The sequence below is a fragment of the Rhodamnia argentea genome, chromosome 2, assembly GCF_020921035.1.
Source record: "Rhodamnia argentea isolate NSW1041297 chromosome 2, ASM2092103v1, whole genome shotgun sequence".
In the NCBI taxonomy this organism is placed as follows: Eukaryota; Viridiplantae; Streptophyta; class Magnoliopsida; order Myrtales; family Myrtaceae; genus Rhodamnia; species Rhodamnia argentea.
In genome coordinates, this window is record NC_063151.1 from 24,603,814 (window position 1) to 24,627,440 (window position 23,627).

The 23,627-nt window shown below is 41.2% G+C and overlaps 4 protein-coding genes across 10 annotated transcripts; 1 reads left to right on the forward strand and 3 right to left on the reverse strand.

Moving 5' to 3' along the window:
* Positions 1 to 123: 123 nt before the first annotated feature.
* On the reverse strand, positions 124 to 8,379 carry LOC115752713 (serine/threonine-protein kinase OSR1). 3 transcript variants are annotated; one of them, XM_048274567.1, is made up of 22 exons: positions 8,030 to 8,379; positions 7,829 to 7,996; positions 6,781 to 7,035; positions 5,613 to 5,737; positions 5,376 to 5,420; positions 5,195 to 5,276; positions 5,028 to 5,096; positions 4,779 to 4,949; positions 4,594 to 4,659; positions 3,905 to 3,973; positions 3,682 to 3,819; positions 3,534 to 3,598; positions 3,210 to 3,452; positions 2,968 to 3,074; positions 2,752 to 2,849; positions 2,628 to 2,669; positions 1,768 to 1,899; positions 1,640 to 1,688; positions 1,501 to 1,562; positions 914 to 975; positions 771 to 831; positions 124 to 696 (listed from the first exon to the last, which is right to left on the reverse strand). In XM_048274567.1, the coding sequence occupies exons 2-22, from the start codon at positions 7,991 to 7,993 to the stop codon at positions 691 to 693; spliced, it is 2,112 nt and encodes a 703-aa protein (XP_048130524.1). In that variant the 5' UTR covers positions 7,994 to 7,996; positions 8,030 to 8,379; the 3' UTR covers positions 124 to 690. The 3 variants fall into 3 exon arrangements, with proteins under 3 accessions (XP_048130524.1, XP_030546879.2, XP_030546880.2); XM_030691019.2 differs by having other exon boundaries at positions 126 to 696; positions 3,210 to 3,449; positions 7,829 to 8,379; XM_030691020.2 differs by having other exon boundaries at positions 126 to 696; positions 2,752 to 2,846; positions 7,829 to 8,379.
* Positions 8,380 to 10,726: 2,347 nt separating this feature from the next.
* Positions 10,727 to 14,877, reverse strand: LOC115752717 (probable serine incorporator). 3 transcript variants are annotated; one of them, XM_030691028.2, is made up of 7 exons: positions 14,714 to 14,877; positions 14,137 to 14,346; positions 13,679 to 13,918; positions 13,262 to 13,373; positions 12,882 to 13,056; positions 11,991 to 12,228; positions 10,727 to 11,279 (listed from the first exon to the last, which is right to left on the reverse strand). In XM_030691028.2, the coding sequence occupies exons 2-7, from the start codon at positions 14,318 to 14,320 to the stop codon at positions 10,987 to 10,989; spliced, it is 1,242 nt and encodes a 413-aa protein (XP_030546888.2). In that variant the 5' UTR covers positions 14,321 to 14,346; positions 14,714 to 14,877; the 3' UTR covers positions 10,727 to 10,986. The 3 variants fall into 3 exon arrangements, with proteins under 3 accessions (XP_030546888.2, XP_030546890.2, XP_030546887.2); XM_030691030.2 differs by having other exon boundaries at positions 10,727 to 11,273; positions 11,985 to 12,228; XM_030691027.2 differs by having other exon boundaries at positions 11,985 to 12,228.
* A 1,035-nt stretch (positions 14,878 to 15,912) lies between these two features.
* LOC115752725 lies at positions 15,913 to 17,864 on the forward strand. Of its 3 annotated transcripts, XM_030691048.2 has the most exons (3): positions 15,913 to 16,176; positions 16,763 to 16,765; positions 17,269 to 17,864. In XM_030691048.2, the coding sequence occupies exon 3, from the start codon at positions 17,307 to 17,309 to the stop codon at positions 17,589 to 17,591; it is 285 nt and encodes a 94-aa protein (XP_030546908.1). In that variant the 5' UTR covers positions 15,913 to 16,176; positions 16,763 to 16,765; positions 17,269 to 17,306; the 3' UTR covers positions 17,592 to 17,864. The 3 variants fall into 3 exon arrangements, with proteins under 3 accessions (XP_030546908.1, XP_030546909.1, XP_030546907.1); XM_030691049.2 differs by lacking the exon at positions 16,763 to 16,765 and having other exon boundaries at positions 17,266 to 17,864; XM_030691047.2 differs by lacking the exon at positions 16,763 to 16,765.
* A 743-nt stretch (positions 17,865 to 18,607) lies between these two features.
* LOC115752721 lies at positions 18,608 to 21,389 on the reverse strand. Its single transcript, XM_030691041.2, has 5 exons — positions 20,922 to 21,389; positions 19,976 to 20,193; positions 19,642 to 19,770; positions 18,937 to 19,068; positions 18,608 to 18,857 (listed from the first exon to the last, which is right to left on the reverse strand). The coding sequence occupies exons 1-5, from the start codon at positions 21,247 to 21,249 to the stop codon at positions 18,744 to 18,746; spliced, it is 921 nt and encodes a 306-aa protein (XP_030546901.2). The 5' UTR covers positions 21,250 to 21,389; the 3' UTR covers positions 18,608 to 18,743.
* Positions 21,390 to 23,627: the final 2,238 nt, after the last annotated feature.

Consider the following 23,627-nt stretch of genomic DNA (forward strand, 5'->3'; position numbering starts at 1 on the left):
TATAAGCAACTTCTTTTCCTCCCGGTGCAGAAACCAGAGAATTGCATGGTCTCCATGCAGGGAAGCAAAAAGGTGATGGGTAATTGGAATGAATGGTAAAATACCAAAGCACGTTCCATTCGGAAAACAATGTCCGACAATATAAACCCGGCGTTGTATCCGAGGCAATAGGGTTCAAAGTTAACAAAACCAAAGATGAGCAGCAATGCTGATCAAGGCAGGCGGCTCATCGACTAAATCCAACCAATTTGTTTATAAACCACTTCATGAAATTTGGCATGGGTCGGTACATCTCAAGACGAAACATGGCATACAGGAGGCAAGAAGTGAGGATAAGGGAGGCTCAAGTCTTTTGACACCCTAGCAAGTGTTCCTCATGTACAAGAAACGTTAATCACCGTCATCCTACGCAGCCAAAAAGTGCCTCGAAAGCCCCTTATTCATAATCTTACTTACTTGGGCAGAGGGCCGAAAGCACTAGCCTTATTTACATGTTCTGCCAGTCAATGAGGAGATAGAGAAGGGTTCTTTACAAAGAAAAGCACTTACAGTTAGTAATCCAATAAATTTACCCATCAGTGTAAACCTATTTTCTGAAATAAATTATGTTACAGGTCAGCCGTAAGAATCAATTAGTCATACTTCTACATCCCTACATACATACATCCCATCATCTTCTGCAAACTGGAGTCATTGCTGAGGAAAAAATGCAAAAGAGTCAGATCCACCAGTGCGTGGGCCATTATATGCACTTAACTAATAGAAAGTACCTGAGGATTTTGAGCAGTTTCTGTTTTAACTTTGTGAAGTTCATCTTGAATGCACACAAGCCTATACAATAAGACACGGATTAACATAATACCGCCATTAGCAATCACCATCAATTTATTCCTCAAAATTATTTTGCGTATACCTCCATCGCAACTCCATGACTTCGTGAACTAAATCCTTCTCTCTGTCATTAGCTGCTTCAAGCTGAAATGAAATGCGGAATCATCACATTTCACAGTAAAGAAAGACTCCTATAGGTCACCAAGAAAAAGCCACAACATGGTTCGTCTTGGCAACTTCAATTCAGTCAGTTAGATCTAAGTGAAAATCATGATGCTTTAAGGAGAAAAACAACTTTTGTGACTTAAAGCAAAAAGATTTAACTATATACACTGATAGTTTGACATTCAGTTTATTAGATTTCCCAAGAGAAAGCACGTGCAGATATACGAAGTTCAAACCTAAAACCTTATACAGAATGCGAAGTGATGGCCTCAGAAGGTATAACATCTCCTCCTTGAGAAGCATAATACTAATCCTGGGTCGATGCCAAAATGACTGTGAGCCCTAAAGGAGGATCTAAAGGCCCATAAGAATGGTGCTTTCTCGTCGAAGCATAATATAACTGCCTTATCAAATTTACTATAGCTGACCACTTAAGAGCCGCCATGAAGAAATAAAGAAAGATTTTTTCCCCCAAAACTGCCCCAACGATATAATGTGGCATACCAAAGATTTCTCGGTCGCCGAAGTAAGTGCCTGCATGCCTTCTGAATCAATAGCACGATGGGCTGTGATGATGAAAAGTAAATACATTAGTTTTGATCAATGACCATCATTCAAGATGCACAAATCCCAATGCTTGCACCTGTGGATTCCCCGGAAGTTACTTGCTTCATTAAACTTAATATGCAATCCTGAAGCCATAAAAAAAACCCATGAGAAATTTCGTACTTAATTAAAACAGAACAAACACATCACATGGCTATTCCATACCCTCTGAGAGATATTTGCCTGCAAAATTGAGTGCAATGCTTGATAAAGAGAATGGCCAGAGAGGCCTGATGATGTAGGATCAGATGGTGAAGGCACAGCTGAGGCAGGCGTTGCAGGATATTGGGTGAAGACCTATATGCCCAGTGAAAATTTGACTCAAATTAAGAAAAGCAGGAAAGGAATTTCTTTCTCCAACAAAATCAATCACAGTTCTTCGCTGTAGAATGAACAAGACTATCCAAGAATTAAAGTAGAATATATAAAATCACGATAGCTAGACCGCATGGGGAAGGGATGCTTAAAGAAGAGCTCCTGTCATATTCCGGAGTACAATAGAAACTTTATCAACAGAGTCAACATGATCATTAAAAGCAAAATGAAAAATATATCAGCTATCACATGCAACAGGCAACATGAGGGGAAACTTGGGTCAAACTACCAAAGACATTCGAATGCAGTCTTCTAACAAACAATCTTCCCATTTGAATAAATGAGAAAAACTGCAACCGCCACAAGCATTTCACCATACTATATACGTATCATAGCATAATTGTCCATGAACATGGACCAGGAAAAATGAGTTTACGAGTTCCACGTGTTCATTAAATTTTCACTTTTGGAAGTCCAACAAGATAAAATTTAGCTAGTTCCAATTAAGAGCAGTTTATTGCAGCATTAGCTCGTAAGAAATGCTCTCAATCCATAACAACTATTATTTTTTATAGCATTAGCAATAGACAGCAGCACAATGATAAAATTCCCAATCCAGTTTGGTAACATTCGTCAATAGATGAGTACTTCACCATAAAAGAACAAGAGAATGACCAATAGATCCATAAACACAAATGAGAACTACCAACCTGCATACTATGACTCTTCTGAAGTATGGGAGATGGAGCAACCTGAGTAAAAACCCAAAATTAAGCATCAAAAGTTTTCTTATTCTGATAATGAAGAAGCATCAAAATTAGGATTTCCGTTCACCTTTTCTGATTCAACATTTTCAGATGTAACTTTAAAACGCCCCTTTTGCTGTACAACCGGGACTTTTGCTTTTTCATCAAGATCATCAACATTTGCTGCTACAACAATACAAAACCTAGTCAGAAGAGGAAGGGCTTCATACATCATCTCTTATCCAGGGGAAATAATTGATGTATGAAGTAAAAAGAGACTGAGACCAAAATATTAAGCACATACTTGAAGTTCTGCTGACTTTAGGGGGAAGTTCGGAAAGCACATCCTCCGCCACAGAAGCAGTTACCCCATTGCCATTTGATACTATCGGTTGATATTGGAATTTCTCACTGGAAATTTCACAAGAACCTCTAATGAAAATAACGAAAACTCGATGTTCAATCAACAGCGATTTTGGCTAATCTCATAATCATGAGAATTAACGTTCTACTAAGCCAAAGATAATCATCTAGGAGTTCCCAGACCTTTCCACTCTGCTAAAAGGAATACTTTTTTCTGGTAAATTGTTGATACCGAAAGAGCCTCCCCTTCTGTGTAGTGAGCAAGAAGCAATACTCTCCACACTCTTTCCAGCGATCCCGATATTGACCTTTTCATTGAGTTGGGTTCTCTCCTCATGACAAGGGGAAGAACTCTTGTCAAAAACATATTCATGATTTGGACTGGTGATGCTTAAGTCATCATCAGATCTTTCACATACAACTCTGCCAAGAAAAAGATGTTACAGTCAGTTGAAATGCAGATATATTAGCATTAAACAGAGTTGAGTGAAGCATTCGAGGATATACGCGATAGAACTCGAGGATGGCTGTAAAAAAAAGGTAGGAGCGGATTGATTCTGCTGCAAATCCTCCTGCAAAGTACAGTAAACTTAGAACAGGATGAGCCTTTTCTAGGGGGAAAAGAACGCTCACCTTGTAAAACCTATTTAAATACCGTCTCAGCAATTTCTGGAAGCTGCCCCATGGGAAAATCTTGTGGTTGAGATAATTTATCATTTCCTTCTAGCGCTGATAAAGAATTTGTACTTCCTTCCTGGTTATTATCTGATGTAGACTCCTCAACATCCTGGATCTGATACAACAAAGAATGTCTGTGCCTTTTGAATCCTAAATGCCACATCATATTAAAGAGGGGAACAGATAAGCCTTTGCCATACCAAAGATGCCTGAGCCTTCACATCATCAAGATTAAAGTTCCAACCGCTGATTCCTCGTTTATATTCATTCTGCATTTAATTTCCAGAAGATGTTATCCATTAGAATTTGTTTAGACTCCGGTCACCATGTAAATTGAGAGGCATGTGAACCCACCAAAATGACAGGGATTTGTGATGATTAGGGAGAAGATAACACTAAGGGTAGATTCCCATGATACTCTAGATTTTTAGTCAAAATGTAGGGACATCTTCATTTACGGAAATGACTCTAAACTCCTTACCAGAACAGGAAAAGAAACAACCAGGATACTAAGTACACTAATGTGTTAGTAGCAGGGAGGGGGAACTAATCAGCATACACATTTATTTTCTGGTGGCTTTAATCTTTCCCTAACAACTATTTCTATGCGGTCAAACAACTCAGCCATTTTCCTTTAAAGAAAAAACATGTTGTTCCCTTTGAAAGAGTGAAAAGGTGGCAACTTTCTTTTAGCAGAGTATTACTTTCTTTGTCTTCCAGAAAGAAACTGGTAAGTTCCTTCCAGAAAGAAACTGGTAAGTTCCTTCCCTCACCCCATAATCATGGGATTCTAATACGAAAATCAGAAAGCCATGAACTGTTTAGTCCAAACAGCATGCACTAGAGGAACTGTGAAGATAAACTCTTGACCTATTTAAAGTAGCCAAACCTGTGATATTTCCTCCTTCTGCCCATCTGGCATTTTCTTTTGTGCTAGCATATCTTCTTCTTTTCTCTGTAGTGGATAAGACTCCAGTAACAAGTTTGTTTGATCGCTGATCGAAGTAATAAATGCCAAAGAAAAAGAACAGGAAGACCAAGTTGACACTGTCTTTCAACAGATAATATGCTGACCTTCAATGCCTCCATACGATCACCTAGGGCAGGTAGACCATCCAAAAGGGTCCGTGCTATATAATCATTGGATCTTGCTTGCTTGAAAAAAGAATGCTTCAAGAGTTTCTTAGCAGAAGGCCTTTTGGAGGGATCCTTAACTAAGCAACTTGCAATCATTTGCTTGAAAGACTGCAAAAGAGTAGCCAAAACATAAGGTGAAAAAGTTTTGGACCGGAGTTTTATCATACTTTTCCTTGCGAAAGATACCTTTGAAAACTTTCTATCTCTTTCATAATCAAGGCCAGGAGGCGCACTCTGCAAAGTCATAAGCAGTACCTGGCCAGATAACTCCAGTTAAGATTTGATCAGAGTTTAGGGCAAATGCATCTGACGCCATAGAAAGGAATGAAAGTCATCAAGACAGACATATGCACCTTCATCGGAGGATATTTTGAGAATGGAGCATGGCCATGGGCCAGCTCCAATGCAGTTATACCAAAAGACCAGATATCCGCTCTGCATGAAAGTTGTCAAAGCCACATCAATGGAATGCTGGCATCTAAGAATAGCAGTGTAAGACTATTACAGATACCAAGAGGCCAAAAAATAGCCTACTTGAAATCATAGCCGTGTAATTGTTCCATAACTTCAGGTGCCATCCTACATAAAAATCAGAGAGAAAGATCAATTTGTTTGTATTCCATACAGATGACATTATATAATTTTGGGTATTCTCAAACTACATAATGTAGTTATTGCACTAAGAATCCCAATGTATGTGCTTAAATTCTGTCACTCGTGGAAAAAGAAAATTTCTGGAATAAATTATTTCTACAAGGTAAAAGGATGTACCAACAAGGTGTTCCCACAAATGTATTCCTCACACGTTGCCTATCGCCAGAGTCAAAAAGACAGGCGGAAACACCAAAATCTCCTAGCTTTATGGCTCCACGTGCACCAATAAGAATATTTCCAGCCTACAAAATGGTATAAAATAAATGTAAATGCATGGTGGACGTAAACGGTTATACAGCTGCAACACAGCTGAGATGATTGAAAATTTATCTGAATAGACATTGTCAGTAGCTACTTTCCATCTTATGAAGAATTATGATGACTTAAGAGTGTTGGATTTTCAAACCAGAAACGCAGTATGATGAGTAATTACTTGCAGTTAACTTTCTTAATTTCCGTGTCATAACTATACTTTGTTATGGTTACTTGAGAATGCCGTGCTTTCTTCTCTTGCTACAAAGTCAGGTTACCCTCCACTTGCTGGTCATCTCATTGTCCAAAGTCCAAGTATATGAACATGTAATCCTGCCCATCTTCTATAATTTCATATTACGTATATTATTCTTCTGAAACTATATCTTTCATCATATCAAGCTAATTGTTTCTCAAGGCTTACTTATTTCCTACAGACCCTGTAGCACCAGCTGAACCCGTAGACATAACTCACTCTTGTTGCTGAACCTGACGAGTCCCATCCCAAAATCTTTAAGACAGTGGTTAGAAAGGTCTACCTTTCTTCCCCGCCAAGGAATTGTCATTATGTTCCAAAGTAGAGTAAACCAAATGTAAGTTCTTCAATCTACTGTACATTTTGTTCACGAAAATAAAAAGGAACCATTCTCTAAGTGTTTCATATAACGTATAAGGCATACTATAAGTTGTGACTCCAATGTACTTCCTGGTACTGTAGAAGTGTCAATGATTGAAACAGAAAAAATGCAAAAGAAAGTGTTGCATCTGAATTACAATATTGGTTCATGAAATATAACTCAGAAATCAAAGTTGTTTCTACATGTTGCCCCAGCACAAGATCAGCCTTGTAAGTTGGAAAACATCTAACTCTATGCTAGCGTAACTAAATAGATGGCTTCATGCAAAACATTTACAAACAGATGGAACTATTAAAAAGCTCTTGTAGTACTGAAGACAGGGCTAACTTACTAGAAGACAACAATATGTGCCATGCCCACAGCACTAATAAAGTGTCGTAAAATGAATTGCTTACTTTTACATCTCGATGTATGTGGCCATGCTGATGAAGGTACTCCAAACCCTTCAATACTTCACGTAGGACTGTGGCAATAACGACCTCCTCAAATCCATCGGGATGCGCAGCCTTCAATATGTGGAGACAAGACCCACCAGCCATGTAAGGCATGACAACCCACAAATTGTGATCACTAACAAACGAACAGTGCGATTTGAGCACATTTGGGTGGTCAACCAAGACCATTGTCTGTGCTTCTCGAGATATGTTGTTCTGTTCAAAGTACATTTAAGATGACTTATAACAACCACCGACGATGCTAAGTAGAAGGACAAGAATTAGCAATACCAACTGGATAAAACTTGGAAAAGATTTACAACCAAGAGAGAGAAAAAACCACCAAGATTCTTGCACACTGCACCAAAAGCATAGACATTACTTCAAACAGATGTGTTAAGAAAGCAGGGTTTAACCTTCTGTTCCATTTTCCCATTAATTGCATTTTCAGGCAAATTAGAAGCAGGAAATTTGACACCAATCCTTTCGGAGAGAGCATGGTAAAGCATTTAAAAAACACTGAAGAAAGCTTGAGAAAAGCATTGGTTATGAAAGGTGAGCTCGTGCAGGTTTTTAGAGCCTCAATAAACGAGGACATTACCCAACCATAAGAAAAAGGAAGAAAACAATCAAGCAGTAAAGACCAAGGAGGCCAGGCTAAAATCAAATGCTTCCCAATTCTAGAAAGCGAAACGTTCCTAGAGACCTGAGTCCGATTCACCAAACCCCCCACATTTTCGAAATTCAACATACTATCACCATATCCAGTCGCGAAAATCTTAGCAAAGTACTCCTTTTCCCAGTTCTGACACAAATTCAGAAATTGCTCCATCAAAACCGAAAGAAAGGAAGGGGAAAAAAAGGACCTTAATATCCAGCTAAAAATAAAATAAAAAACACTGCCTTAATCGAATGTATCAGAAAAATAGAAAAGAGCACATTCAATATATATATAAAAAAACAACACCACAAAACCAGCGGCGTAATCGGAGAATTCGGGGGTACCTACCAAATCGCAGTTGTCGCGCTCGAAATCGAGGATCTTAATGGCGACGACCTCGTCGAAGGGGACGCAGAGGGCGCGGTGGACGGAGGCGCTGACGCCCTGGCCGATCTCCTCGTACAGAGTGTAGTGCTCCGGCCCTATCGGGTACTTCCTCTTCTCGTTCTCCATTCCCCCCCCGCGGTCAAAATCCCCCCCGCCGCCGTTTCCCGCGCGCTTCCCCCACGCTCAGGGATCTCGAGACGCAACGCCCCGGGAACTCCCAAAAAATATATATATAAAAAAAAAATCACAAAGCTAGCCCTGCGCGAAGCTCCGCATGGAAGAAGAAGAAGAAGAAGAAGATGGAAGAGGAGACATGCTTATGGGCAAACACGAGCTCAGAGTCGGATTCAGAGAGAGAGAGAGAAAAAGGAAGGGAAGGTGAGAGAAGGCATTAACGAAGGACGAAGGCTTCTCGTGACGAGAGAGAGAGAAGAGAGAGAAGAGAGAGAGCGACGCTATCGGATCGCCGCTAGAGCAGCGGGGGGAAGGGAGGGAAGCGAATGCATGCAGGAATCCCGCCACTTGTGGGCGCTTTGCTTCATAATTCTACGTATGTATATAATGCGTGCTTATTATATATAAATACGAAACTGTATATACACGTCAGATTTGCCACGTGTCCATACGCGCAGCCCGTGTTTTTCCTTGCGTGCGTGTATATAAATATATACAAAAAAAAAAAAGGAGAATTTCTTTTTCCCCCATGAATTTTATGATGCGCTTTTAAGTCTATTTTTGGGAATTAAGATTTTTTTTTTCTAATACCGATTTCTTTTTAATGAGATTTTTCATTTTCCAAGTTACATGTTCGCATCTCTAGTTTTTTGTTTTTTTTCTTTTTTAAAATCGGATTTTAGAGTATCCGACATCCCTAATTTCCTTTGGAGAGAAGATTCTGAAAAGTTAAGACGATTGGAAACTTTCAAAAGGCGACGGTGGTAATTGGTGGATTCCTTAAACGGGTCAATAAAACAACGTCGCTGGCTTTTGATGATTTCTTTCCCTTTAGAGCAATCTGTTGGCGAAACTTCCATTGCTTGGATATCTTGTTTAGCTTGTTGGTTTCTCGTGGTGGGGGTCCGAATCCACGTGATTTGAGAGCGCTAGTTTTAGAATTGTCTATCAGTAATTAAACCAAACTCATAAATGTCGTTCATACACTTATCGCGATTATTCATGTTTCTATGTCAAGTTAAGCATTTCGTAAGTTCGAGGAATATATCTCCTTGAAATACTAGATACATTTATGAGCTATTTAAGAATAAGAGGTATATGAACGCATCCCTATTTTAGCGTATCCGGCACCCTAGTTTCCTTGGAGAGAAGATTCTGACAAGTTAAGGTGGATCGGAAACTTTTAAGAGATCATGGTAATTGGTAAATTCCTTAAACGGATCAGTAAAACAATGTGGATGACTTTTAATGATTTCCTTCCTTTTAGAGCAATCGCAGCCCGATCCATTCACTGCACGGTGAGCTAATTTGAACAAGAGTTGCTGCATGCTTTTGCCATGCCATGCTGCACGACGCATTATGCAAGGACCCCGATCGAACTGGGACCCGGCTCTTTCATGGTCGGTCTACTCTTCGCCTGACCAGGGTCTCAATCCCGGCGAAAGGAAAACGAACCGGCCTCGGTGCTGATTAACTTTGCCCGACGTGCAAGCGATGAGAGGTTGCCGTTGTAATTTGTATGGATCGAGTTGGACCAGCCTATTGAGAAGAGACTGTGAACCCACAGGCCTTTCAAAATCCTTGAGGGAGCTAACATTTTGAGGGACCCCCCTTAGAATCGTCTGCTGTCGGAGGAATTCGTGCACTGAAGAACTTCTCCCGACTCCTGGCTCTGATTCAACGCCGCTCTGCCCATTTTTTTTTTTTTCTCTCTCGGCGAGTACGAAAGAAGGCATGCCAAAATAACAATTCATGACGCCAAAAGAACAGGAAACACAGTGCAAAAAATCTGCTGCAACTGCAACGGATGAAACAAACCATAACTGGGCGGATCACGATCCCTCCGGTTCCGGCGTTTGTCGCATATTGCTTCCCGACAAGGTCTTCCCGCCTGTCTTGAAATCAGTTGCACCGTCCCCTCGGCTGCCGATCGTTTTTCAATTTGAGCTCCGACCATGTGCTCGTCAAGAGACTAATTTGCTATTGTTATGGAGGGCAAATGTGTCTAATAATAAATGACGTATTATATTTTCATTTTTATTAGCAATAGGAATTATAGAATAACTTCTTCTAATGTACAAATATTTTGCTCACAGAAGTAGAGTCCTTTTTTTTCTTGAATGCCTTGGTATTTTCTACGATTAAACTGGGCACATCATCACACTATCAATAATGTGCGTATCATTAAAAGTAGGCCTTTCGAGAAAATTGGCTGAAATCTAACCCTTGGGAGAACGTCAAGACTCCGGGGAGAGCTTGCGAAAACCAAAAAGTCCAGAGCAAACGAGAACAATCGTCAAATCTTGGGAGGCAAAGCGAGCTAATTTAGGCTTCTCTTATTTGTGAAAAAATAAATAATTTGAAAAATAATTTCTTAAAAAAGATCAATTACATCACTTAAAAGAAAATAAACGAAATATTTAAACATAAGTTGTTCCCAATAATAAAAATATTTCCTGTACTGAAGAGTTCATTTTCCATGCTGTACCGAATTGATGTGCTCAATTGTTTAAGTAGGAGGAGGTGATATGATCAAAATGCTATTAAGCCACCGAATGCAACCCATGGTTCCCAACAATTAAGGAACTAATTACGAGAAAAAAAGGACAGAATGAGGTGTGATTAATCACTATGAAGGTAGGTCAGACGATAGCAAGTATTCCACAATGAGGGAAAGATCAGTAGAGTGTCAATGCAGACTGCAATTTATAACACGCTGAAGTGCATAAAATATGCAGAACATCACATCTTCGGTCACACTTTACAGCTAACACGTGAAGCCATAATAATATTGTCATAAACAACCACCTTTACGTACAGCGGGGGGCGAAGGGCAAGTCGAGCAAATCCTGGTCACGGCATACAAAATAACAGAGACTTCATCAGTTGCTGTGAAATATATGGTTCATACGCACTTGCAGCTTTTCCAATGATCATGGGTTGGCTTAGAATTCCCTGTCTGGGAACAAAATAGGAGCAACCAAAGACCAAATGTAGAGGCCTGCAGTGGCCCAGCAGGTAACAATTCGAACCCAGACAGATGGCCAACCAACATCCACCAACCTTCCACTTTCTCCGACTGACGTCGACCACCCAGTCAAAAGCATAGCAGAATACATACTCGCGAGAGAGAAAATGATATGGAAGAAAGAGTACGAGTAGGTGACCGGCTTAGACTTCTCTTTCTCTTCCTGCTCTTCCGCCTTGTTGTCCAGGGGCAGCAATGGCTTGCCTGCACCTTGGAAATGAAAGTCATCATGTCAAAGAATACACACTGCTTACTTCTTAGACGCAGCATATAAGATCAATATGATTTTCAATCTAGCAGCATGACAACTTCCCTTACTTACAGCGACAGAGGATATCATGGGATGCACTTGCTTTTTCAAGTAAAACTATATTTAGACAAAACAAACAATAAATCAAACAGGATAGTTGGTAAAATAATCGCTTATAAGAGCACATTTAGTTGGAAAGTCACTAACGGGAGTCCCACCTAAATTTAAAGAGAGACTCCTTCAAAAATTGATGAGTCTCCTTCTGACTTTCCAGATGTGCTTGGTGCCACTGTTTTTTGACATATACATTTGTTCGTTATGCCCATGTACCTAAAAATTTAAAATAAACCTCTGAACCTTGCTCACAAGGAAAAGGTCAAGGTTGACACTCTGAATTGCAACTATGATTCATCAGAGTATAGTTCGAACACAGTCGAGATATAAGGGCCTCAAACTCTCCGATTCAACTGAAAGACACAGATTCTTCTGGATGAGAGCCAAAGATTTTAAAAAAAGAGAGAGAGAGAGAGAGAGAGAGAACTAAACAGATACCTCATTCAAACAACAAATCTCAAGATAAAACATCAAGCAACAAATGCAGAAACACACAATAAACAAGAAAACATCCACATCAGAAACTTGTATATCAGTCTTGATGAATTTACCCGCGCGAGGTGAACTAGGTGGGGAGGAGAGAAGAGTTGTAGAAGATCCAGCTCTGACAGCAGAATAGACCACTGAAAGAACAGTAGTGACCAGACCTAGAGTAAGGGACCCTGTGGAAACAGCTTTGGAGTGCCTATGAAGACCATTGCACTCATAGTCCCTCGGTTCACTGGCAAGCCCACCGTAACAGAGGTACATGCAGTAGAAAGACAAAACTGAAGCTGGCAAGATGCTTCCATTTACCTGATTTCACAGGGGAATCGAACAAGAGTAAGATTGCAAAATCGTTCTTTGATACCGTGCACACACTCAAATAGATGGAAAGAGCATATCAACGAAATGTTATCCACTAGATATGTGCAAAGTGCCGTAGTAACTAGACAAAATATTCTGAAACAACATCATAAGAAGCACAAACGTCCCCCTAACTTATCACTTCAGGATAATTAAAATCCAAGGGCATGCAAGAATGGACAAATTCTTATAATCTGGAGAAAGCACGAAATCCAATGACACTGAAACAAAGGGCAGGAATTAGCTAGTAAAGAATCTTCAAGAGTCCAACGAAAGGTTTGGCACAATAAAGGAAAATACTAAAGAATTTCTGTAACCTAAAGAAACTAGTTTGGCAACTGTTCCAACCTCTCTATGAAGAAAGCACAGAGAGCACCAAATCAAGTAACCATGTAAAGGAGCGGAACGCCAATTCTCCAAGCACTAAGAATCACAATGACAAATTTCCAAGCATTGTAATAACCACCTGCTGGTCATTCAAGTAATTTGAGTACAGATTTACCTGAGGCCAATTGCTCACAGCATAATCGATGTAGTAGTATAAAATCGTGAAGAGAGAAACAAGAAAACGGAGTACGATACATAAGAAGTTAGGAACTTACTGCAGGGTGCAGGGCAACCACAGCAAAAAGAAACACCAAGATCAAAGTCATGACGAGGAAGAAGGTATTCAGCCCACAGTCATGTCCAGATGGTGTGAAGAAATGAAAGAGGACCCCAGAGAAGGCGAAGGTGGCCACGTAACAAACAAGGGAAACCACAAACAAAGCAATATACCTACACATGAAGAAGTCATGGACTCAATCAGCAATGGCGACAAATGAAATTGCAAACAAGCAGGATCTATATGCTAATCAAATTAAACAATCCAAACATTGCTAGACAGAAAGGAACTGAGAAAATGAATAAATATAAGGGAAAGCCTTGATAAACATCTCAACACCATAAGAAGACATTATTTAAAATAAAATAAAAAACTAACCAAAATTGCTCGTCATATCCAACCCATTTGTCATTCCATCCATGAACAAAATCCAGCAAAAGGACAACTTGAATAAGAAGAAAGAATCCCGAGCCAAATTTTGAAATGGACTCTGCAACAGAAAAGTTCGATAAGTACTCAATCCAAGCAATGAAAATGTGGTTTTCTGGAGGGCAAGTAACTGAATAATTCAATGAAACATATCCGGTTGCTTCAAACTTCACAGTTGTTTGCAAGAATTACTTTTTCTAACCATGAAAGCCTGACAGGAATGCTATAAAGATGACTTCCCCCCTACTAAGGCACTTAACGCTCGCAGTCAAACATATCACGACTCAATTGTGTTCAGATTGCAGCAACTTTGACATGGGAAAAGATAATAGAGAATTCTGTGTGCAGCACGTTGTAAAATCTCACCGTAAAAGCTGATGATCTCATTTGGAAGGAAAAACATGAAGATTACCAACAGGCACCAGCTAATAATTTTCATCATCCATCCGCCATGGTGAATACCGTCACGAGGGTCCTTTTGATTTTTCACCCCAATCATCATAACAGCCAGAATTGTGAAAAAGAGAAAATTCCCCAAGCTCACCCTCAACACCGCATCAGTTTCAAACCACTCCCTGTCCGGTGTTTTGTGAAAATGATTGATCCCTGCATGATAAACAGTGTGGCTTTATTCGAACCATGCAATTGCATAGGGTATGAAATCTACACAATGTTTCCCAATCGTTAGCACATATTTCCGCAGACTAATCTTCTGCCGAAACAAACTTAGGCATCACAATGACAAATGTGCCAAAAAGCATTGAAAAGATCGAAACAACCATATATGCGTGAAAAGAAACTGAATTCAACAACAACAGTCTTACAAGGGATCTTCTCCATGAGAGGTGCTGCAACTTCGCGGAGAATCCATGCGACGATCAGAGAAAGCGCGAAGAGCCCACAGTAAGCAATACGAGCTGACTTCCGGCTAATTCCCGACACCGCAGTCCTACAGGCGTCGCAGGCGCAAGCAGCACAGCAGGACGCGAGGCAAGATGCTGCCCACATCTCGTTCTATCGCAACCAAACAGACCCTGACAAAGACCAAACAGCCAGCAAAGACGTTACAACTCCAAAACCGCAATCGAGGACTGAAATAAGCAATAATCATACATCCCTAGTTCACGAAATCATAGAGAACTCGAGCGAGCAACCTCGCCGGAGCCGATCGCAGCTAGGTAAAATTTCCAACAGACTCCGTAACGAACTGAACCCCGCAAAACCCAAAGGGGACAAAACCGCCGGCAGGTCAAAGTTCATAGGTTCGATAGTTCCGATTACACGGAAATAAACAGAAAAACAATAGAAAATTCGACAATTCATCAAGCTGAAGCAGCAATCGATCTCGAACGAACCGATCGAACAACAAAAAGTAAGTAGGTAAAGATTGCGATTTCGTACCGGAATAGTTCAGGCGGAGCACGAAACTTTCGATCGCGAATTTGCCCAGAGCGAGAGACTTCAATTGGTGCTGATGAGGACGACGGACGAAGAGAGGGGTTGATATTATTCTTGCTTGACTTCGTCGTCCCTCCCACCGGGTCGTTCGAGATGCGCTCGGATCGTTACGGTCCAAGCGGATCTACAATTGCCCCGGGCTTGGGCCGACCCATGACCCGGTCTTCGCGTGCCCGGAGGCCCGCGAAGGCCCGTCAAGCTTTTTGTGCCGACTGTTGACTAATGTTGGATGGGCTGTGGAACGAGGTTGGACTATCATTGACATTTAGGTGAGCTTTACTTATCGTTTTGCCCCTATTTGCTATTTATTTTATTAGAGTGAGTAGCATTAGCATGAGATGAGCTGATAATGGATAATACTAAGATCATTTAAGATTCAAAAACAGACATCTTTCAATTTATGCCCTATAATATGACGACGACAGATGAACTTTTTTTGCTACAGACGACATGTTTTTTTTTCCTTTCTTTGATTGCTTTCACGACTTGTCTCCGTTGCTTGACCCTAAATCTGCAACGAGGAAATGCCGAAGTTCACAAAGATCTCCGGTGGAGCTCTAGAATGGCGGCTTCAGCAATGTCACCACTGGACACGAATACTAAACTTGACAAGGGTATATTTGGAATGCAAGGGTAATTTGGATGAGCTTCCGAGCCGTCATCAGGTGATTTTAAACGATATCGCATCGTGGGATTTCAAGCACCGGTGCAAATTGCGTTTTACCATCAAAGTTGAGGATTCGTCGGTGTAAATTTACGAAGAGATCGATGGCGCAAACCCAAAAGAAAGAAAAAAAAGAAGGAAAAATCGAAGAAATTTTAGATTCAAAGCCTAGGATTCCGCATAGATCCTCAAAGTGAGAGAAAGTGGAAGGCAGGCATGTATGGAATGGAAGTCAAAACGGCAAACGCGCATTGGGGGTGCGCTCTGATTGGCAAAGACGGCAAACCCTGCGTCGAAGCTCCGATGATGGAATTGTTTATTCCCCTCCTCGGCATTTAAAAGCAGTCCCCTTTTCGGACAGTTCACACGGAAACGCTCACACTTTTTCTCTCCTCTGTCGACTATTTTGGAGCTGAACTGTGGAGGCCCCTTCTGCTTATTAGCCATCTCTCTCTCTCTCTCTCTCTCTCTCTCTCTCTCTCGCTATATATCTCGCCGAGACACGCGGAGGAGAGAGAAAGCGGGACCCTCCCCTTCTCCTTCGTCGAACCAGAAAGCCTCCCTCACAATTCACCGCGGCCAGGGGAAGGAAAGAAGGAAGGAACGAAGGAAGAAAGGTTCGAGCTTTACCGCTACTCAAATCATTCCCGTCATCATCCTCATCCTCATCCTCGCGAAGGAAAGGGAACACGAGGGGTCGAATCCAATCCCAACCCCTTGATCTGGATCCTCTGCTTTTTCTGTAAGTCTCGCGCCCATCCATGTCTCTCTCTCTCTCTCTCTCTCTCTTCCAACCTTCCGAAATGCTCGATCTTCGGCTTCAGATCCGGCCTTGTCCTCCCGATGGTCGGGGGTCAATTAAACGCGTCGTTGATTCGTTGTGGAGGGTCTGAGGGAATGTTACGTTCTTGGGTTGGCGATGGCTGGATCCTCCGATCGATTGCAGAGTTCATTAGATCTTCTTAGGTGATTGTTCTGTCGTCCGGTTGCAATGATCGAGTTTGCTTTTTGCCATCCTTTTGGTGATCCTAGGGTTCTCCACTTCTATGCTTGGTCCCTCCGATACATACCAGTGTGGTCCTGGTCTTTCCCAGCTCATTAATTGGTGGATATTAATGGTGAATGATCTCGGTTGAATAATTTTGTGGCCATAAGAGTATCTATCATCTAGCTTCCGTCGTTGAGTCCGTGATAGACATGCTCCACGTCAATGTTCCAGTGTAGCGCACGTAAAGATCTGACTTTCATTCGGATTCTTATTTCGTTTTTGTGTTTTTCAACTCCGGTTGTGTGTCTCGATTTGATTACGGCGCTTCGAATAGAAAGAGTCTGTCCTTGAAATGACATGATGTGCTTTTCTTCTACAAGGGTCTCGCGAATTTATGGAGCTTAAGATCTTAACTTGTATGTTAATCATCTGGTTATGGTGCTGCAGCACGCCCGTTTGGTTTGTGATGAAGTACTTTCTTCTCCTCACATAATCTAATCAAGCAATGTCTTAATGAGCTTATCATGGGTGCTCTACGGCCCTCCAGCTATAATGTCATGACGGGGAAGGTAGATTGCATATTCTGACCGGCGCGCACAATAGAGAGCACATTTTCCTCCATGACTGTTTTGCCAGCGCTTTCAGAATCTTGATCTTCATGTTTTGTCCCTTTGATAGAGATGCGAGTTTCTCCACTCTGCTGGCTTGTACTTGCTTAAAGTTTTACTCTTGTATGGCTATCTGTTACATCTTTAGGCGGAAACTTGTGTTGGAATTTTTCCGATCTGTTTACTTATCGACGCATTCTGACTTTTTTTGCATCGATGAACTCAAATATGAAAGCAGGAAGTCCAGGGTTGGATTGATAACTCAGACCGCAAGCCATGGTTCTCGACACCGTACTATCATCTCCTCACCGGAGATCGCCATCGTTTAGGAAGCAATTTGGACGAGAAGAGCTGGGAAGCTGGTCGACCCTTGCACAGAGGCACCGCTTCCTTTTGACAGCTCTTGCACTTCTTACTTTCCTTTGCACGGTCTATCTCTATTTCGCCATCACCTTGGGCGCAGCAGCAGCTGCTGGGTCGTGCTCTGGCCTGACGGGTACCAAGAAGGCACTGTGTCAGGCGAAGGCTTCTATATCCAAGGGAAAGCTAAAGTTCCTCTAACCTTCACAGCAGGATAAGACTCATTTATTTCTACTCCCTGCTTCTGGTGTATCTGCAAAACTCCAATGGGTTGTAAGTTTAGATATATCTTTTGCTAGCGTCTATTTGATTTCATATTTCTTTCTCCGGTGGAGGATATGTTGCATTGGAGGGGGGGCTAGTCTTGCAAAAATGTAAGCATTCTAACAAATAGTTAAGATTGTGAGGAACTTCATCTTGACAGTTGTCTGTGTGAACTTTCTTTGATGAGTAGAATGATTATTTGCCTTCTTTTCGCCCGTCTCGGCTTTGCCCACATTTTCTACAGGTTGATCTGGTTCGAGGTACTGTATTCGTGGCTGTTTTTATTTCATATGAATTATCCTTCTAGGTGTTGGTAAAATCTCGAGAGTCGACATGGGCCAAATGATTAAAAAGACAAGGAAGACCTGCAGGGGCTTCCATATCAGACGTACTTATCGTTTTTGCTGTCGTTAACGAGAAGACAATCCTCGTCTTCTTTGTAATGTGAACATGAGAGCTGTACTCGAACGTTCCCTCGTCTTTCTTGAAGCTTCCCTATTTTGTTCGACTGGGTTTTTCTCCGCGCAGTCATTAGACGAGCCGTCAGCTTTACATGTATTATGTCCCCATAGCCAGGATGTCTTTAGTAAGAGACTTGCACATACAAAAATTCCAGCTGCACCAACAGATATGATGGTTCCCCACGTAAGTCTCACGTAAATCTTCTCAAATTTAACGATCCCGATGCGTTCTGATTCACCATAATACAGTCGCAAAGATTTTCCTTTCAAAGCTCTGAGTTTGATGCGGAAAACCCAGAGTCAGACGCAATTTAACCGAGTCGCAGAGGAGCAGTGAGCCATCATTCCAAACAGTTCTGAGGAGCCTATGTGAAATAATTGAACCCCGACATATTGGTGCTTCGACCACCTTTTCGAGTAGTTCGGGCTCAGAACAAGAACCTGTCCAGATACCAAGGAGCTTCACCACAATACACGGGAAAGGAAGATTATACTGCTAAAGCATGTGTTGTTACTTTCTGGTTAAAGATGGAGTACAAAAACCGGATTTTCATTACTCCGACGCTCTCTCCTAGTCATGGATATTGATAGCCATTTCCATGAAATCTGACAATGAGTTCATTGATGTCTAGATTACTTTTATTTCTTTGAGCCAAGCAGTATGTAGGGGGCAGGGATCAGGTTTCCCTTCTGCAATTGCCTTCTCCGACAGAGAGTAGAACCAACCATTACGCCATTTGAACTGTTGCAACAAATCAGCAGTTAGACACAGCGCATGTATTGATTCATGAACATTCATCAACTGAACCCTTGCTATTTACCTCTTTCACTGCTGTTGGGAAGTGTGCCACGGCTCGTGAGTAAGCACATAATCTGTCCTCCATGCATTCGTCAAATACTATGCCCTTTTCAGCTGCAGCAGCAGATGCAAGTTCTTTGATAAGGCTTTCTACCTGAAAGGCAAGTTCAAACTTGTCAACAGTTTGAAGTGATTCTCCATGGAATGACCATTGGAAGTGACAAACTCACTTATGCCAGAATTATTGGAGATTCTAATTAGTCTCTTTTTCTAGGAAACTCGGCAACGTCAACATTATATTGCGATGAAACCAGAAATCTCTTAAAACAATGACAGCAAAGGACTACCCATGCTGAAGACTCACATATTTGGCCTAACATCAGAGGTATACTCGTACACAAGGAGAGGAACAGGCCCCAAAAGAATGTGGAGTGCAGACATAGAGGAGATTAGGGATTCTGGAGTTTCAAAACACAGAGAAACTGAAGTGATTCCGACCCGAAATTGTGTATAATATGTCTAAAATTACTGAGCAAAAACAGTTCATATAGTCATCATATATGTAGACTATACTTCATAAAGATTTCACGTAACTCAAATCCAAAAGAACGAATGGGAAAAGGAGGAACTACATTCTCCTTCTTCTGATATCCCTATGAAATGTGATAAAATTAAACACAGTGAAGTTCAGAGCAGTTCAGAGCAGATGAAATGAAAACAGCCTTACTTCGGAACGAAATTCCTTCTCCACAACACCTACAGTAGCACCGGGATGGCGAGCTCCAACAAGCATGAATGCTGAAATCCATATGAGCTTCTCTAACATCTGCTTCTGAAATGCTTCTTTGTCCAGGACCTGAGACGCCAATGAAAAAACTTTCGCCATTACAGGCTAATGGCGATCAATGTATGGCAAAGAAGAATACGCATTGAGGGTTCCTCATGTAGTTGGCAGAATTTTATTTCATAAAATGCCAATAGAACTGAATTAGTTCAGATAAACCAGATTTCCAAGTTTCTGAAAGTGGAAGAAAGAAACAAAAAGGTTATTCTGCCTGTACCTTGCAAGACAGACCTCCAGCTTGTAACCTTCCAGCAACTGCTGAAGCCCACTTCCCGTATGCAGCGGTCAGTCCTTCAGGATTCGTATCTGTCTTTCCATCAAGAGGCGGTTCTCCTAACTTTGACACCGCAAAGTACGCCAATACTTGGTCGGCATCACTTAAACCTTTGCTTTTAAGCCATGGCTCCAGCATCCCATTCTGGAAAAACACCAAATCTGCTAGATTGTCAGAATACATTCTCTTATGACCAAAAGCCTCTTTAGAAGAACTCTGAAAGCAACAATACGAGTTCAGGTAATACAAAAAGTTGACACTTTTATCTCCATGCAGACGGAAAATTTGAAGGTTTCTGATGATTGTTGCAGCAGTAAAGAAGGATACTTCCCAGTTCCCAAACAGAATGTGCATCGCAAGTTGAAACTCGACTAATACAGACTCGTAGAATTTCTGCGAGTCACCCAAAGAAATGCAGTAAAATCTGCCCTGCAAATTGGACTCACTAAAAGAATACCGAGCAGACCTGCAAAGTATCCTATCACTATAGATCTAATTCTACTCCACAGGCCACTGTATCAGTATCCAGTCAATGAGGTTGAGCTGATTAAGTCAGTCAGCGAATGAAACGAGATATCTTTCGGAAGTAAATGATCGCCAACTAGTGTAAACAAGCTCACAAAACACATATCACCTAAATGGGACCAAAATGAAGCACTAAAGTCTAATGATTCAGAAGTCACAATGTCACGCCCATTCATCAACTATTCTGGGGACTTTTCTATGGATTCATCTCCAAGTAGCAAAATTGCCAATGACAACTCATTTCTTAGACATAACCGTTAAGCCCCTGAAATTCCAATCCAGAGAAATGACACGAACAGATGCTCAATCAAGACGATGTCGCGGTACGACATTTAGAAACCCTAACTAAAAATCCGAAGCGTACCTCTCCAGCGCGAAGACGGGGTGGTGTCGAGGACGGCCTCGAGATCGTCGTTCCTGGTGCACACCAGAATCGGGCCCTCGAAATCGGAGGGCACGGGCTCCCCTCGCCTCACCAGCACGTCGCCCCCGCTCCCCATCTCCTGCAGCGCCCTCCCCACGCGGCCCCCACCGACGATCACGGCCGGGACCACCTTCGTCGCGGCGGCGGAGGACATGGCGGTGACGGTTGGGGACGCCCGGAGCTTCGAGGCGATTCTGGCTGAGGTGGCTCTGGAGAGACGCGTCCAACTGGATGAGGAAGAGAGTGTGGGCGTGAGCGCGCCGGCCATGGATGAGACTAAGAGGAAGGTGAGAGAGAGAGAGAGAGTGGGCCGGAGCGGTGGTTGGGTTCATGGTCGATTCGGGCTGTGTGCTTGGGAAGAAGTTGGGAATTGGGATCACGCACGGAGCCAAGAGGACGAGTGTCGTTAGCCACTCATTTTCTTGTAGCACCTCTCACTCATTTTATCATCTTCTTTTTATTTTTATTTTTTATTTTTTATTTTCTATTTTTGCATTTTATTCCCCCTTATTTTTTAATTTTTCTCCAATTAATGTCAAGTAAAATTTTATTTCCTTCTCCAGCTAAGGATGTCTAGATACAGAAAAGAAAAAAAAAATAAGGGACCGAAACAACAAATTCTTGCACTCCAATTCGAATTATTCTATGCTTATGTATTCTGATTTGATTCGGAAAAAGTCTTTTAACCTCTTTCGTTGCATTAAACTGTCGAGTTTGACAAAATAAGAATCCGTGGCACTTTTTAATCTGTCGAGACTTATATGCGCCAAAGGGCTTTTTTTCGACAAAGTGAGAAATATATGAATCATTTTGAACGATGAAACGAACCTATTGAGACAAATGATGTCTACTTTTCTGATTATATATAAGTAACAAACTCATTCGCATTATGTTCGCATTGGGAAAATCAATAAAAAAAAATGGCCCTAGAATGCCCGTCACCTGTTTTGAAAATTACAAGGATTGTAACAAATCAAATGAGAGGATGAGGGTCGGACCTAAGTAAGTCCTTCAATTACTTCGTATGAGGTTTCATTCGGACCTCGAGATCCCTCAAATATAAAAGTAAGAAGAGGGTATTCCCCGCCAATAAGAAAATAAAAGATATGTTCGGCAACAAGGGAGATGGCGGTGAGGAAGGTAAACCCCACATTGGCTTTGGTTGGTTACCGCTAAATAAGGTTGTATAGTAGCGTTTCGCGCCCGAAATGCGTCATCAAAACTTTGGCTCTTACATGGTCGACTTGTACTTTGCACAGTGTCTTCAAAGTTCAAACCGACTTGTCGGCAGTGTATCCCCCGATTTAAAGATACTGTACGAATTTGAAATTTACAATCATCTACCAAATAATAATATTAATATTAAATCCATCTTGTCCATGCATATGCTTTCGTGAAGGACCTTCGGTCCAGATTCTCTCACTAAATTGCTCCATCTTGTCGTTATTACCTGATAACTTTCTCTGCAGTTTTTCTAAGTTGCTCCATCTTTGATAAAGAGATTGAAAATTCACAATGTTAGTATACAAATTGAACAGCGCCTTTACTTAATATTTTAAACTTTTAGAACGTAAAATCTCACATGGTATCAAAGCAAAAGACTCTGAGTTTGAATTTTAGGCAAAAAAACATAATATTTAGTTGTGGTCCCATAAAATCTCACTCACATTTTTATTGTGAGTAGTCGAACATCGAGACACGAACCAACCATTTCCGTCTCATTTTCAAGTTTAATCACCAAACAAGAGAATTTTGTACATGAAGATTTTCATGAAATAAAAACAGTCTTTATAGTAATTACAAACTTATCATGTCATAAAAGGGTTCAAATTTAGGACACATATACATTTTTTTTTTCTTTTGTCGATGTTCGCCAGGTATGCAAGGTCCTAAATTAAATCGAGGAGGTATACGATAAATCCATATACGTGGGCCAAGTCTCCAAAGGAATTTTCAAGCGGTGACGATGCAAGAGTCGGTCGCGCTTATGCGTTGCTCAACAATTTGTCTTCCAAACCATGTGGGACGAGGGACACCAAGATACAATTGCAAATTCATGTTAGCTAGAAAGGGGTAATTGTCTAAAAAAGTCCTAAATCTATTGTACGACGGTCAATTCAGTTTTAAACCTTTCAATTCAGCCAATCTTCCAAATGATACGTTTATGACTAAATTAGCAAAATATCAAAAGATTTATGAATAAATTGACACAATTGAAAACTTTAGACTAAATTGATAAATTGTCAAAAGGTTTAGGATTAAATTAGCACAATTAAAAAGGTTTATGGCTGAATTTGTTAGAAGCGTACAACAGAAGTTCAATACCTTTGTCCGGGGAGATCACCAAGAGGAAGCACAAGTCCGAGTTTGTTAACACATCTAGTTTGACTCACATTCACTCAAAAGCTTAAGCCAATGAGTTATGGGCAACTAAGATATATTAACCGCTTCACACCACATTAATTATCCAATGTGGAACTTCTATAACACAATTCACACGTACATCCTAATTATCTTCCCCTTACGTGTGAACTTCAATGTTAGGTTTGATCCTCCTTAATACTAGTATCCTTCTGCACCAACTTATTTCAACTATATGGGGGAAGGCTAGCTTGGCGTGGTTTGCCGGGCGCCGCACGAGCTAAT

Coding starts and splice junctions, on each gene's coding strand:
- LOC115752717 (XM_030691027.2), bottom strand. CDS start 14,320: ATGTGGGCAGCATCTTGCCTCGCGTCCTGCTGTGCTGCTTGCGCCTGC. Junction 13,919..14,136: donor TCTCATGGAGAAGATCCCTT/GTAAGACTGTTG, acceptor TTTATCATGCAG/GGATCAATCATTTTCACAAA. Junction 12,229..12,881: donor TGGTTGCCCTGCACCCTGCA/GTAAGTTCCTAA, acceptor CTGTGAAATCAG/GTAAATGGAAGCATCTTGCC.
- LOC115752721 (XM_030691041.2), bottom strand. CDS start 21,249: ATGGCCGGCGCGCTCACGCCCACACTCTCTTCCTCATCCAGTTGGACG. Junction 20,194..20,921: donor CCCGTCTTCGCGCTGGAGAG/GTACGCTTCGGA, acceptor ACAATCTAGCAG/ATTTGGTGTTTTTCCAGAAT. Junction 19,069..19,641: donor AGAAGGAATTTCGTTCCGAA/GTAAGGCTGTTT, acceptor CTTGCCTTTCAG/GTAGAAAGCCTTATCAAAGA.
- LOC115752725 (XM_030691048.2), top strand. CDS start 17,307: ATGGTTCTCGACACCGTACTATCATCTCCTCACCGGAGATCGCCATCG.
- LOC115752713 (XM_048274567.1), bottom strand. CDS start 7,993: ATGGAGAACGAGAAGAGGAAGTACCCGATAGGGCCGGAGCACTACACT. Junction 5,097..5,194: donor CAAAATATCCTCCGATGAAG/GTGCATATGTCT, acceptor TTATCTGGCCAG/GTACTGCTTATGACTTTGCA. Junction 4,950..5,027: donor GAGATAGAAAGTTTTCAAAG/GTATCTTTCGCA, acceptor ACTCTTTTGCAG/TCTTTCAAGCAAATGATTGC.